Source organism: Coregonus lavaretus, assembly GCF_964263955.1.
Source record: "Coregonus lavaretus genome assembly, chromosome: 30".
Lineage (NCBI taxonomy): Eukaryota > Metazoa > Chordata > Actinopteri > Salmoniformes > Salmonidae > Coregonus > Coregonus lavaretus.
In genome coordinates, this window is record NC_140017.1 from 37,310,652 (window position 1) to 37,326,866 (window position 16,215).

Below are 16,215 nucleotides of genomic sequence, written 5' to 3' on the forward strand. Positions count from 1 at the left end.
ACATTCTTTTGGAGAGACTGGAAACCCAAATTGGTCTACACGGACAAGTTCTGGCCTGGTTTAGATCCTACCTGTCGGAAAGATATCAGTTTGTCTCTGTGAATGGTCTGTCCTCCGACAAATCAACTGTACATTTCGGTGTTCCTCAAGGTTCCGTTTTAGGACCACTATTGTTTTCACTATATATTTTACCTCTTGGGGATGTTATTCGAAAACATAATGTTAACTTTCACTGCTATGCGGATGACACACAGCTGTACATTTCAATGAAACATGGTGAAGCCCCAAAATTGCCCTCGCTAGAAGCCTGTGTTTCAGACATAAGGAAGTGGATGGCTGAAAACTTTTTACTTTTAAACTCGGACAAAACAGAGATGCTTGTTCTAGGTCCCAAGAAACAAAGAGATCTTCTGTTAAATCTGACAATTCATCTTGATGGTTGTAAAGTCGTCTCAAATAAAACTGTGAAGGACCTCGGCGTTACTCTTGACCCTGATCTCTCTTTTGACGAACATATCAAGACTGTTTCAAGGACAGCTTTTTTCCATCTACGTAACATTGCAAAAATCAGAAATTTTCTGTCCAAAAATGATGCAGAAAAATTAATCCATGCATTTGTTACTTCTAGGTTAGACTACTGCAATGCTCTATTTTCCGGCTACCCGGATAAAGCACTAAATAAACTTCAGTTAGTGCTAAATACGGCTGCTAGAATCCTGACTAGAACCAAGAAATTTGATCATATTACTCCAGTGCTAGCTTCCCTACACTGGCTTCCTGTTAAGGCAAGGGCTGATTTCAAGGTTTTACTGTTAACCTATAAAGCGTTACATGGGCTTGCTCCTACCTATCTTTCCGAGTTGGTCCTGCCGTACATACCAATACGTACGCTACGGTCACAAGACGCAGGCCTCCTAATTGTCCCTAGAATTTCTAAGCAAACAGCGGGAGGCAGGGCTTTCTCCTATAGATCTCCATTTTTATGGAACAGTCTGCCTACCCATGTGAGAGACGCAGACTCGGTCTCAACCTTTAAGTCTTTACTGAAGACTTATCTCTTCAGTAGGTCATATGATTGAGTGTAGTCTGGCCCAGGAGTGTGAAGGTGAACGGAAAGGCTGGAGCAACGAACAGCCCTTGCTGTCTCTGCCAGGCCGGTTCCCCTCTCCACTGGGGTTCTCTGCCTCTAACCCTGTTGCAGGGGCTGAGTCACTGGCTTGCTGGTGCTCTTTCATGCCGTCCCTGGGAGGGGTGCGTCACTTGAGTGGGTTGAGTTACTGACGTGATCTTCCTGTCTGGGTTGGCGCCCCCCCCTTGGTTTGTGCTGTGGTGGAGACCTCTGTGGGCTATACTCGGCCTTGTCTCAGGATTGTAAGTTGGTGGTTGGGGATATCCCTCTAGTGGTGCGGGGGCTGTGCTTTGGCGGAGTGGGTGGGGTTATATCCTTCCTGTTTGGCCCTGTCCGGGGGTTTCTTCGGATGGGGCCACAGTGTCTCCGGACCGCTCCTGTCTCAGCCTCCAGTATTTATGCTGCAGTAGTTTATGTGTCGGGGGGCTGGGGTTAGTTGGTTATACCTGGAGTACTTCTCCTGTCTTATCCAGTGTCCTGTGTGAATTTAAGTATGCTCTCTCTAATTCTCTCGTTCTCTCTTTCTCTCTGAGAACCTGAGCCCTAGGACCATACGTCAGGACTACCGGGCATGATGACACCTTGCTGTCCCCAGTCCGCCTGGCCTTGCTGCTATTCCAGTTTCAACTGTTCTGCCTGCGGCTACGAAACCCCTACCTGTCCCAGACCTGCTGTTTTCAACTCTTAATGATCGGCTATGAAAAGCCAACTGAGAGACCTGAGCCCTAGGACCATACGTCGGGACTACCGGCCGTGGTGACTCCTTGCTGTCCCCAGTCCGCCTGGCCTTGCTGCTATTCCAGTTTCAACTGTTCTGCCTGCGGTTATGGAACCCCTACCTGTCCCAGACCTGCTGTTTTCAACTCTTAATGATCGGCTATGAAAAGCCAACTGAGATTTATTCCTGATTATTATTTGACCATGCTTGTCACTTATGAACATTTTTGAACATCTTGGCATGGTTCTGTTATAATCTCCACCCGGCACAGCCAGAAGAGGACTGGCCACCCCTCATAGCCTGGTTCCTCTCTAGGTTTCTTCCTAGGTTTTCGCCTTTCTAGGGAGTTTTTCCTAGCCACCGTGCTTCTACACCTGCATTACTAGCTGTTTGGGGTTTTAGGCTGGGTTTCTGTACAGCACTTCGAGATATTAGCTGATGTAAGAAGGGCTATATAAAATAAAATTGATTGAAATTGATTGATTGAACTGACCTGGTAAAATAAGGGTACATAAAAAAAAAAAAGATGCTGCATGGCTGTGCCCCCTTCATGGATCTGGAAGGGATAGAGGGGGTGGGGATGGCAAGTTAGCTGGCTACCTAGCCCCATTGGCAAACAAGGGCGTGAATACTGAACAAATACTGGTGCTTTTCGGCTTCCAGTGGGGGCGGCTGATCCCTGTTATCTGTCACTATGCTGCAGGTCTGCCAGACCGAGTTGCTGGTGGAGCTGGGCATGGCTTTAACCGCAGGTCAGCCCCACGCAGAGCTCCTGGATGAGATCTGTGTTACAGCCGACTTCATTCTACGCATGTCCCGGTGTACCGTTCTGGCTGGCGCTCGGGAAAAGCATGGCAGCGACTGTGGTGGCACAGTGTCATCTTTGGTTGCTGGAGAGGGACAGACAGATGTACTTCGATGCACCGATTTCTTCCACGTGGTTGTTCGGCTCGTTTTTGCAGCATCATCACTTCGACTGTTCCCCCGGCTTCAGCACCAGTATTAAGTATTAAGGGATTAAATATCCTCCCTGCTCCAGAAACAGGCAATACGAGTGGTTCCTCTGTCCAAAGCCCAGGACGGCTGGTACAGACGGTATTTCCCGGTTCCAAAAAGAGACGGGGGTTTACGCCCCATTCTAGACATGTGTGTCTAGTTCACAAATTCAACATGCTCACAAACCAGCGGCTGTTACAGTCCGTGTGTCCCGGCCATTGGTTCACCACCATCGATCTTAAGGATGCGTACTTTCATGTGCCCATGTACCCGAGTCACAGAAAGTTCCTGAGATTACATTACGAGGAAATAGCCTATGGGTTTTTGGTACTCCCGATCGGCTTGTCCCTCTCACCTAGCATCTTTTCAAAGAGGCTTTTCCTGGAACTTCTGACAGTGTACTCAGGCGCATACATCAACAGACGGGGTGACTCGGTCCCTCCCCCCTCCTCACCTTGGCTCACTCACTGTTGCTGTGGAGCAATGCGCATTTTCTCTCACTTCGGGCAGTGCATGTTCCTGGTTGCCTCAACTCGGGTGCGGATCTGCTATCCAGGGGAGCCCTCTTCCTCAGGAGTGGAGACTACTCCCCTAGGTTGTTGCCCAGATATGGAAGAGGTTCAGCAGGGCCGACCGTACATCTTTACGCATAGCGAGAAAATGCGCAGTGTCGTCTATTTTTCTCGATGAGGGACCTGAGTGGTCTGTTGGGAACGGACGCTCTGTCACACCGGTGGCCTCGGACCCTCCTTTCCGCATTTCCGCCAGTGGTTCTGATTCAGCCCACACTGGAGAAGGTGCACAAGGAGAGCTTACCATTAATTATTGTGGCTCCCTGTTGGCCCAGGCAGCCTTGGTTCGTGGAAATCATTCGCCTTTTAGGCGGGGACCTGTAGAAACTATCATTTGGCAGGATATTTGGTTCCTATGGGCCTGGCTCCCGACGGGGCCAATCTGATGGCTAGGAGTTTCCCATCAAATGTTATTGCTACCATTCAGTCTGTAAGGGCTTCTCCGTCCACGAGAGGGCTGTATGCGTATAAGTGGCAAGCGTTTGAGCGCTGGTGGCAAGATAAAGGACTTGTTCCTTTTCAGTGCTCTGTGAGGGACATCCTTATATTCCTACAGGAGCATTCTCTACTTTAAAAGTCTGCTATCTCAGCCATGTGGGGATTGACGAAGCCTCACCGGCACTCACCTTCTGGTGGTGCGGCTCCTGGTAGGTTGTACGACGTCTCAGACCGGTCTCTAAATCTATTGCGACCACATGGGATTTGGCGCTGGTTTTGGAGGCGCTGTGTGTAGCCCCCTTTGAGCCTCTGGAGTCGGTGGATCTGAAAAGATCCTCTCCTACAAAAACCTCCCTGCTCATGGCTTTGGCCTCGGCTGAAACGTGTTGGGGATCTCTGCGCGTTTTCCTTCCTGTACTCAGTTCACCCCGGGCGACTCTAAGGTGATGTTGCATCCAAATGCACCCTTTGCCCCAAAAGTCATGGCTATGTCCTACATGTCGTTAGCTTTTGAGCTATTTCCCTTTTCACCTCCTCCCTTTGCTTCTGAAGAGCAATGGAGGTTACATGCCCTGTGTCCGGTACGAACTTTACGCACGTATATTGAACGGGCCTGGAATATCCGGTTATGTGACCAGCTTTTTGTCTGTTTTGCTAATCTAAGCAGCGTCTCTCCCACTGGATTGTGGAGTCCATCTCCCTGGCGTATAGCAGCAAGGGGCAAGGGCTACCTAGCGGTGTACGCGCCCACTCCACCAGGGGTCTGGCAGTGTCTTGGGAGTTGTTTAAAGGATTGACTGTTGGAGATATTTGTGCTGCGATGAGTTGGGCATCACCACACACTTTAGTGAGGTTTTATCGATTGGATATCACACAGTGTGCTTACAGCTGGGACGGGGGAAAGTCACTAGGCAGCGCGCCGTGTGCGCAGTACCCAGACTGGGGTCAGTTCTGGGTGGTCTGCTGCACCTGGCGGGGTCAGGTCTGGGTGGTCTGGTCATTTAGTATCAGTTAGGGTCGGTTTGGGGCGGGATTATATTTCCCCATAGTATGTTGTACCGAAGTTGATTGACTGAAAGGGAACATAACGTTATGACTATAACTACTGTTCCCTGAAGGAGGGAAACGAGGTACAACACCTGTTTGGCCCACACCGCCCGTTCCTGGCCTCGGTGAAGAGCGGTATTAAATTGAAGGAATGAATCCGAGCCTCACGCTTATCACCTGTGGAAGGCCTGTCATTGGCCTTGTCAGGCGCGATTGTAGATCCTTCAACCGAAGTATGTTGTACCTCGTTTCCCTCCTTCAGGGAACAGTAGTTATAGTGATAACGTTGCGTTTCATGTGTTCACAACAAATACCCACATTTGGCAACAATAATCAGGAATCTATAGTACCCCAGGCATCAAACCATGCCAAGCAACAGTATTGATTTGGGTCCATGATTGTACCATCAGACAGTGAGCCAGCCAGTCAACCAGCCACTCAGTCAGTCTTTCACAGCTTGGCCTCCACGTCACCATATGATTGGATTAGACCCCTCCATGTCGCCGTATGATTGGTTTATTGGATAAGATCCCTCCTCTCCCTGTATTCCAGTATTGCTCCCATTAGAGGGCTTCGGTTTGAGGTTCACCAGTCTATCTGTACACTGTACAAAACAATGCATTCAAGCACACTGACAAGGAGGCGATGTAGTAGCTTGAAGTAGCTGTGCCATGCATGTCTATGCACATGTGTTCTTGATGGGTGTGGATTGATTGATTGAAAGTTCACCGATCGTCTCGTCTTGAAGCTCATGTTTGCGTCCCAAATGGCACCCTATTCCCTATATAGTGCACTACTTGGCGCTCCGCTATGGTATGCTCCCTATGGGCCCTGGTCAAAAGAAGTGCACTAAATAGGGAAAAGGGTGCCATTTGTAACTCATGTAAAGCTCTCTGTCTGAGTGGTGAGACACACTGTCTGTAACTGTCTGCTGGTCTTCTAGTCTAGCTCTGTTGTGTCACAGCATCAACGTCCAGGGGACAGTTCTCCCTGCGTACCCAGATGTCCTCAGCCCGCTGGTCATCCATGCTCATCCCAGCCAGGACACACTGCTTCCCCAGGTGGGAAAGTCTCATCCCTGGGGTGGTGGTCCCCGTGGCTCCCTGGGGCTGGTGGTGTTTATGGCCCCCCTCTTGGCCTTCCTCTCCCAGGGACAGGCCCCCTACAGGCCCCTCTAGGTCTGTGTTGGACGGTGATTCAGTGGATGGTCCTCTGACAGACTGGCAGAAATCATCATCATCACTAAGGATGTCTGTTTCTTTAACGTCACCTCCTCCTTCCACCTGCGTCTCCTTCTGCGCCGCCTGCTCCTCCTCGTAGCATTCCAGGTCAAACTGCTCCTCCACCCAGCGGTCTGTATCCCCTGCCTGCACCTCCCCCTGGTCTGTAGCCTGCACCTCCCCCTGTTCCTTTCCCTGTCCTTCCCTTTGTCCCTGTCCCTCAGGCTCTTCAGGGGACAGTGGGGACTCCTGGTCTGGCTCACCGTCGAAGACAATGTCTGTGTCGATGGTGAAACGGTTCCGCACCAGCTTCCTCCGGCCCAGGGTCCGCGCCGGGTCTGACACTGCAGAGGGAAGAGAAACAGACATCATGGTTCCAGTGGGATTAATTGATTAGATAACAACCTTGCTTCAACAACAATAGATGAGATATAACATATACACAGCGTAAGCTAGTTGTTAGCGTTTACCTGCTTTAATCACACAAGCACACACACGCCCCCCATCTCACCCCACCTGTTCTGTTCATGGCAGGTCTGGCTCCCTTCAGGGCACAGAGGCGTTTGCCTCCGAAGGGGACATACTGCTGGTTGGGAGGTAGAGACTCTGTCTTCATCAGTTGACGTCGTTGTTTATCTCTTAGGATGGAGTGGACTGCCTTCAGGAAGTCCTTCTTACTGTCCACAGAACTGGACGAGAGAGAGATTTGAAAAAAGATTTGGCATGGGTCCCGAGATCCTCAAAAAGTTCTACAGCTGCACCATCGAGAGCATCTTGACCGGTTGCATCACCGCCTGGTATGGCAATTGCTCGGCATCTGACCGTAAGGCACTACAGAGGGTAGTGCGTATGGCCCAGTACATCACTGGGGCCAAGCTTCCTGCCATCCAGGACCTATATACCAGGCGGTGTCAGATGAAGGCCCAAAGAATTGTCAAAGACTCCAGTCACCCAAGTCATAGACTGTTCTCTCTGCTACCGCACGGCAAACGGTACCGGAGCGCCAAGTCTAGGTCCAAAAGGCTTCTTAACAGCTTCTACCCCCAAGCCATAAGACAGCTGAACAATTACGCAAATGGCCACCCAGACTATTTACATTGACCCCCCCACCTACATGTACAAATTACCTTGACTAACCTGTACCCCCGCACATATTTTTTTTTTTTTTTTTTTTTTTGTCATTTAGCAGACGCTCTTATCTGCGCATGTGACAAATAACATTTGATTTGATTAGATTTATTTAATTGGTAGGATAATTAAAACATTCTCAGATCGTTAAGACATATATAGGCCTACAGCCACAGCATTAATCAGCATCAAGGAGTTTCCCTTCTAATAGTGCTTTCGGCATCTGTAAAGGAGCTATATTAATGAAGAAAATATGAAGAAAATATATTTAAAATGAAAACGATTAAAAGCTATTGAGGGTGTTTCCAAAATAAATCAGTGACTTAACGTCATTGTTGCCTTCGGTCAGGACTGACGGACATGCCATCAGTTGGATGAGGAGGCTCACCTGCAGCACAGGTGGAATGTCCTCTCCGGCCGTCCTTCTGACTCGGACTTGACGTGGACGATCTCACACACGGCAGAGCCCTCTCCATCTGCATGGAACACACAGAGTTATGACCTCACGTACAGAACAGAACAACTCATTTGTAGTCACTGACTATCTTTATCTCACTCCATCGTGTCAGAGAAGAACATTACAAAGAACATCATGTCTATTCAGAAAGAGAAGAACATTACAAAGAACATCATGTCTATTCAGAAAGAGAAGAACATTACAAAGAACATCATGTCTATTCAGAAAGAGAAGAACATTACAAAGAATATCATGTCTATTCAGAAAGAGAAGAACATTACAAAGAACATCATGTCTATTCAGAAAGAGAAGAACATTACAAAGAACATCATGTCTATTCAGAAAGAGAAGAACATTACAAAGAACATCATGTCTATTCAGACAGAGAAGAACATTACAAAGAACATCATGTCTATTCAGAAAGAGAAGAACATTACAAAGAATATCATGTCTATTCAGAAAGAGAAGAACATTACAAAGAACATAATGTCTATTCAGACAGAGAATAACATTACAAAGTCAATACAGGAATGGTTGAGTCTTAAGTGTGTGCCAAATGACTCAAATAATGCATTAATAAACTGTAACAGGATTCATCAGCATGGTTGAGTGTACTGTACCTTGGTTATTGAGGGCTCTATATTGAACTGTACCTTGGTTATTGAGGGCTCTATATTGAACTGTACCTTGGTTATTGAGGGCTCTATATTAAACTGTGCATTGGTTATTGAGGGCTCTATATTGAACTGTACCTTGGTTATTGAGGGCTCTATATTAAACTGTACCTTGGTTATTGAGGACTCAATATTGAACTGTACCTTGGTTATTGAGGGCTCTATATTGAACTGTACCTTGGTTATTGAGGGCTCTATATTGAACTGTACCTTGGTTATTGAGGGCTCTATATTGAACTCTACCTTGGTTATTGAGGGCTCTATATTGAACTGTACCTTGGTTATTGAAGGCTCTATATTGAACTGTACCTTGGTTATTGAGGGCTCTATATTAAACTGTACCTTGGTTATTGAGGACTCAATATTGAACTGTACCTTGGTTATTGAGGGCTCTATATTGAACTGTACTGTACCTTGGTTATTGAGGGCTCTATATTGAACTGTACCTTGGTTATTGAAGGCTCTATATTGTACTGTACCTTGGTTATTGAGGGCTCTATATTGAACTGTACCTTGGTTATTGAGGGCTCTATATTGAACTGTACCTTGGTTATTGAGGGCTCTATATTAAACTGTACCTTGGTTATTGAGGACTCAATATTGAACTCTACCTTGGTTATTGAAGGCTCTATATTAAACTGTACCTTGGTTATTGAGGGCTCTATATTGAACTGTACCTTGGTTATTGAGGGCTCTATATTAAACTGTACCTTGGTTATTGAGGGCTCTATATTGAACTGTACCTTGGTTATTGAGGGCTCTATATTGAACTCTACCTTGGTTATTGAGGGCTCTATATTGAACTGTACCTTGGTTATTGAAGGCTCTATATTGAACTGTACCTTGGTTATTGAGGGCTCTATATTAAACTGTACCTTGGTTATTGAGGACTCAATATTGAACTGTACCTTGGTTATTGAGGGCTCTATATTGAACTGTACTGTACCTTGGTTATTGAGGGCTCTATATTGAACTGTACTGTACCTTGGTTATTGAGGGCTCTATATTGAACTGTACCTTGGTTATTGAAGGCTCTATATTGTACTGTACCTTGGTTATTGAGGGCTCTATATTGAACTGTACCTTGGTTATTGAGGGCTCTATATTGAACTGTACCTTGGTTATTGAGGGCTCTATATTAAACTGTACCTTGGTTATTGAGGACTCAATATTGAACTCTACCTTGGTTATTGAAGGCTCTATATTAAACTGTACCTTGGTTATTGAGGGCTCTATATTGAACTGTACCTTGGTTATTGAAGGCTCTATATTGAACTGTACCTTGGTTATTGAGGGCTCTATATTGAACTGTACCTTGGTTATTGAGGGCTCTATATTGAACTGTACCTTGGTTATTGAGGGCTCTATATTGAACTGTACCTTGGTTATTGAGGGCTCTATATTGAACTGTACCTTGGTTATTGAGGGCTCGGACTTGGAGGGTGTCTGTGGAGATCATGTGACGGAAGCGGAATGGGTCCTTGTCTTCAGACGAGACTGACGACACTCGATGGGAGCCACCCTGAGAGACACACAGATAGACCTTAGATACGAACCCAAACAGACGCATAAATGATTGCCAAAGCATCTATGTAGTGCTTATGAAGACTTTATGAATGCTCTATAAAGCCTTTCTAAGTTTATAAGTTACAGGGGTGTGACAATTTTAGTAAATTTTTGTCATGTGAGCTGCAGGTTGGTTTAGATGGCTGTGTGATATGCGTTTTAAAATACATCAGCTGGTACCACTGACCCGCAGGACTAGTTATGGAAGGTACCACTGTCCCACTGGACTAGTTATGGAAGGTACCACTGACCCACTGGACTAGTTATGGAAGGTACCACTGACCCACTGGACTAGTCATGGAAGTGGTGCTTCAACAAAACCAAATACATTAGAACCACTTGATGGGAATGGAATATCACTGGTAGGATTCACAGAAACCATGGTTGAACGTGGGTTGTATTAAGACTGGTAGGATTCACAGAAACCATGGTTGAACGTGGGTTGTATTAAGACTGGTAGGATTTACAGAAACCATGGTTGAACGTGGGTTGTATTAAGACTGGTAGGATTCACAGAAACCATGGTTGAACGTGGGTTGTATTAAGACTGGTAGGATTTACAGAAACCATGGTTGAACGTGGGTTGTATTAAGACTGGTAGGATTCACAGAAACCATGGTTGAACGTGGGTTGTATTAAGGCTGGTAGGATTTACAGAAACCATGGTTGAACGTGGGTTGTATTAAGACTGGTAGGATTCACAGAAACCATGGTTGAACGTGGGTTGTATTAAGACTGGTAGGATTTACAGAAACCATGGTTGAACGTGGGTTGTATTAAGACTGGTAGGATTCACAGAAACCATGGTTGAACGTGGGTTGTATTAAGACTGGTAGGATTCACAGAAATCATGGTTGAACGTGGGTTGTATTAAGACTGGTAGGATTCACAGAAACCGTGGTTGAACGTGGGTTGTATTAAGACTGGTAGGATTCACAGAAACCATGGTTGAACGTGGGTTGTATTAAAACTGGTAGGATTCACAGAAACCGTGGTTGAACGTGGGTTGTATTAAGAATGGTAGGATTCACAGAAACCATGGTTGAACGTGGGTTGTATTAAGAGATGGAACTCACCATTTTCTTCTTCTGCTTGGAGCCATCCTTACACACAAACACCACGGCTGTTCTGAAGACTGAACCATGAAGAGGGTGATGAAAGATTTAGCAGAAAGATTTCAGTGTTTGAGTAATACTTTTTCAAATACATGAATAAGCTACCATAATATAGTATTATGTTAATTGAGTGAGCAGGCTTGCGCTCAGTCCCAAATGGGCTGTGGTCAAAAGTAGTGCACTATATATGGAATAAGGGTGCCATTTGGGACACTACGTCTGTCATTAGACAGAGTGGTACATGTATCCTTATGTAACAGACAGCCAGTTTAAGAGGGATCTAGAGAAGGTTCTAAGTAGCTTTGTCCTGTTCTAGACAACTAGAACCACATTATCTGCATGGTTCTGAGAAGGCCATATCGGATGCACACTACGTCTTGTCCTTATAACGTACTGAATGCAGCCAGTTGGGGGTCTTTCTTCCATTTGCCCAGGGAGGAGGGAGGGTTGATCCAGGCTACGCTGGTGTGTAGCAGCAAGTCACCCATCGACAGATCAGCAACCTAGAACACACAACACAACCATGTTACAACACAATAATGTTACATTAACAACACACCAATGTTACAGCAATGCAATCCCTCAACATACTCTGAGAAATTCTCAAACGACACCCCCTTATTCCCTTATATAGTGCACTTCCTTAGACCAGAGCCATGGCAATTTTCAAAAGAAGTACAGTGTGTTGGGTGTTGGGGTGTAATTTGAGCCACACAGCCACTGGACACCACAGACACACCTGGAGAACATGAGGAGACTTCCAACAACAACCGCACCTCTTTCTTGTCTCCACTCTGTTCCGCTATGAGCTGGTCAAACACCAACCCAAACTCCTCGTGGATCTTCTGCATCTCATTGATGTGACTGGCCACCTTGTTCATGGCCTTCATAGCAACTGGACAGGATGCAGAGAGAAGAGAAGAGGATCATTATTATACTAACCCTAATAACCCTAACAACCCTAATAACCCTAACAACCCTAATAACCCTAATAACCCTAATAACCCTAATAACCCTAACAACCCTAATAACCCTAACAACCCTAACAACCCTAATAACCCTAATAACCCTAATCCCATTCACACACATTTTTTTTTTAGGGGGGGGGGGGGGGGTAGATCAGCTTAATATTGCAGATAGATTGTAACTTCCATCAATGTAATTGTCTGCATCACTTCCAATCCCCTATGTTTTTCATATATATATATATATATACACAGTGGGGAGAACAAGTATTTGATACACTGCCGATTTTGCAGGTTTTCCTACTTACAAAGCATGTAGAGGTCTGTAATTTTTATCATAGGTACACTTCAACTGTGAGAGACGGAATCTAAAACAAAAATCTAGAAAATCACATTGTATGATTTTTAAGAAATAAATTTGCATTTTATTGCATGACATAAGTATTTGATCACCTACCAACCAGTAAGAATTCCGGCTCTCACAGACCTGTTCGTTTTTCTTTAAGAAGCCCTCCTGTTCTCCACTCATTACCTGTATTAACTGCACCTGTTTGAACTCGTTACCTGTATAAAAGACACCTGTCCACACACTCAATCAAACAGACACCAACTTCTCCACAATGGCCAAGACCAGAGAGCTGTGTACGGACATCAGGGATAAAATTATAGACCTGCACAAGGCTGGGATGGGCTACAGGACAATAGGCAAGCAGCTTGGTGAGAAGGCAACAACTGTTGGCGCAATTATTAGAAAATGGAAGAAGTTCAAGATGACGGTCAATCACCCTCGGTCTGGGGCTCCATGCAAGATCTCACCTCGTGGGGCATCAATGATCATGAGGAAGGTGAGGGATCAGCCCAGAACTACACGGCAGGACCTGGTCAATGACCTGAAGAGAGCTGGGACCACAGTCTCAAAGAAAACCATTAGTAACACACTATGCCGTCATGGATTAAAATCCTGCAGCGCACGCAAGGTCACCCTGCTCAAGCCAGCGCATGTCCAGGCCCGTCTGAAGTTTGCCAATGACCATCTGGATGATCCAGAGGAGGAATGGGAGAAGGTCATGTGGTCTGATTAGACAAATATAGAGCTTTTTGATCTAAACTCCACTCGCCGTGTTTGGACACTTGCCCAGCGACAGCCCCGAAACCTGAGGGATCTGGAGAAGGTCTGTAAGGAGGAGTGGGCCAAAATCCCTGCTGCAGTGTGTGCAAACCTGGTCAAGACCTACAGGAAACGTATGATCTCTGTAATTGCAAACAAAGGTTTCTGTACCAAATATTAAGTTCTGCTTTTCTGATGTATCAAATAATTATGTCATGCAATAAAATGCAAATGAATTACTTAAAAATCATACAATGTGATCAAATCTTGTTCTCCCCACTGTATATACACATACACATACATACACACATACAGTGGGGAGAACAAGTATTTGACACACTGCCGATTTTGCAGGTTTTCCTACTTACAAAGCATGTAGAGGTCTGTAATTTTTATCATAGGTACACTTCAACTGTGAGAGACGGAATCTAAAACAAAAATCCAGAAAATCACATTGTATGATTTTTAAGTAATTAATTTACATTTTATTGCATGACATAAGTATTTGATACATCAGAAAAGCAGAACTTAATATTTGGTACAGAAACCTTTGTTTGCAATTACAGAGATCATACGTTTCCTGTAGGTCTTGACCAGGTTTGCACACACTGGAGCAGGGATTTTGGCCCACTCCTCCATACAGACCTTCTCCAGATCCTTCAGGTTTCGGGGCTGTCGCTGGGCAATACGGACTTTCAGCTCTCTCCAAAGATTTTCTATTGGGTTCAGGTCTGGAGACTGGCTAGGCCACTCCAGGACCTTGAGATGCTTCTTACGGAGCCACTCCTTAGTTGCCCTGGCTGTGTGTTTCGGGTCGTTGTCATGCTGGAAGACCTAGCCACGACCCATCTTCAATGCTCTTACTGAGGGAAGGAGGTTGTTGGCCAAGATCTCGCGATACATGGCCCCATCCATCCTCCCCTCAATACGGTGCAGTCGTCCTGTCCCCTTTGCAGAAAAGCATCCCCAAAGAATGATGTTTCCACCTCCATGCTTCACGGTTGGGATGGTGTTCTTGGGGTTGTACTCATCCTTCTTCTTCCTCCAAACACGGCGAGTGGAGTTTAGACCAAAAAGCTCTATTTTTATCTCATCAGACCACATGACCTTCTCCCATTCCTCCTCTGGATCATCCAGATGGTCATTGGCAAACTTCAGACGGGCCTGGACATGCGCTGGCTTGAGCAGGGGGACCTTGCGTGCGCTGCAGGATTTTAATCCATGACGGCATAGTGTGTTACTAATGGTTTTCTTTGAGACTGTGGTCCCAGCTCTCTTCAGGTCATTGACCAGGTCCTGCCGTGTAGTTCTGGGCTGATCCCTCACCTTCCTCATGATCATTGATGCCCCACGAGGTGAGATCTTGCATGGAGCCCCAGACCGAGGTTGATTGACCGTCATCTTGAACTTCTTCCATTTTCTAATAATTGCACCAACAGTTGTTGCCTTCTCACCAAGCTGCTTGCCGATTGTCCTGTAGCCCATCCCAGCCTTGTGCAGGTCTACAATTTTATCCCTGATGTCCTTACACAGCTCTCTGGTCTTGGCCATTGTGGAGAGGTTGGAGTCTGTTTGATTGAGTGTGTGGACAGGTGTCTTTTATACAGGTAACGAGTTCAAACAGGCGCAGTTAATACAGGTAATGAGTGGAGAACAGGAGGGCTTCTTAAAGAAAAACTAACAGGTCTGTGAGAGCCGGAATTCTTACTGGTTGGTAGGTGATCAAATACTTATGTCATGCAATAAAATGCAAATTAATTACTTAAAAATCATACAATGTGATTTTCTGGATTTTTGTTTTAGATTCCATCTCTCACAGTTGAAGTGTACCTATGATAAAAAATTACAGACCTCTACATGCTTTGTAAGTAGGAAAACCTGCAAAATCGGCAGTGTATCAAATAATTGTTCTCCCCACTGTATATACACATACACATACATATACATACCCCTCCCTCCTCCCTCCTCCCATTCAGGTGATAGTGTTCTTCACTGTCAGGGTCAGTCAGTGAGTACAGCTCCCTCCCCCCTCCCTCCCTCCCTCCCCTCCTCCCTCCTCCCTCCTCCCCCCTCCCTCCTCCCTCCTCCCCCCTCCCTCCTCCCTCCTTACCATTCAGGTGATAGTGTTCTTCACTGTCAGGGTCAGTCAGTGAGTACAGCTCCCTCCCCCCTCCCTCCTCCCTCCTCCCCCCTCCCTCCTCCCTCCTCCCCCCTCCCCCCTCCCTCCCTCCCCCTCCCTCCTTACCATTCAGGTGATAGTGTTCTTCACTGTCAGGGTCAGTCAGTGAGTACAGCTCTCTCCCTCCTCCCTCCTCCCTCCCCCCCTCCCTCCTCCCCCCTCCCTCCCCCCTCCCTCCCCCTCCCCCTCCCTCCTCCCCCCTCCCTCCTTACCATTCAGGTGATAGTGTTCTTCACTGTCAGGGTCAGTCAGTGAGTACAGCTCCCTCCCCCTCCCCTCCCCCCTCCCTCCTCCCTCCTCCCCCCCTCCCTCCTCCCTCCTCCCCCCTCCCTCCTCCCCCCTCCCTCCTCCCTCCTCCCCATTCAGGTGATAGTGTTCTTCACTGTCAGGGTCAGTCAGTGAGTACAGCTCCCTCCCCCCTCCCCCCTCCCTCCTCCCTCCTCCCCCCTCCCTCCTCCCTCCTCCCCCCTCCCTCCCCCCCCTCCCTCCTCCCCCTCCCTCCTCCCCATTCAGGTGATAGTGTTCTTCACTCTCAGGGTCAGTCAGTGAGTACAGCTCCCTCCTCCCTCCTCCCTCCTCCCTCCCCCCTCCCTCCTCCCTCCTCCCTCCTCCCTCCCTCCCCCCTCCCCCCTCCCTCCTCCCTCCTCCCTCCCTCCCCCCTCCCTCCTCCTCCCTCCCTCCTCCCTCCCTCCCCCCTCCCTCCTCCCTCCTCCCTCCCTCCCCCCTCCCACCTTACCATTCAGGTGATAGTGCTCTTCACTGTCAGGGTCAGTCAGCGAGTACAGCTCCCTCCCCCTCCCTCCTCCCCCCTCCCCCCTCCCCCCTCCCTCCTCCCTCCTCCCCCCTCCTCCTCCCTCCTCCCTCCTCCCCCCTCCCTCCCTCCTTACCATTCAGGTGATAGTG

At 47.2% G+C, this 16,215-nt stretch overlaps 1 protein-coding gene across 1 annotated transcript in view; it reads right to left on the reverse strand.

The window, feature by feature from the left end:
• Positions 1-5,369: 5,369 nt before the first annotated feature.
• Positions 5,370-16,215, reverse strand: part of LOC311106251 (rho guanine nucleotide exchange factor TIAM1-like) — a gene marked incomplete at both ends in the record, with an annotated part of 90,901 nt that continues 80,055 nt past the window's right edge. Inside the window, 9 exons of the mRNA XM_084148546.1 lie at positions 5,370-5,504; positions 5,935-6,464; positions 6,637-6,809; positions 7,637-7,724; positions 9,793-9,901; positions 11,022-11,080; positions 11,455-11,563; positions 11,837-11,955; positions 15,079-15,154. Coding sequence (XP_084004672.1) covers positions 5,370-5,504; positions 5,935-6,464; positions 6,637-6,809; positions 7,637-7,724; positions 9,793-9,901; positions 11,022-11,080; positions 11,455-11,563; positions 11,837-11,955; positions 15,079-15,154 — 1,398 coding nt within the window. The remainder of the gene's footprint in view (positions 5,505-5,934; positions 6,465-6,636; positions 6,810-7,636; positions 7,725-9,792; positions 9,902-11,021; positions 11,081-11,454; positions 11,564-11,836; positions 11,956-15,078; positions 15,155-16,215) is intronic.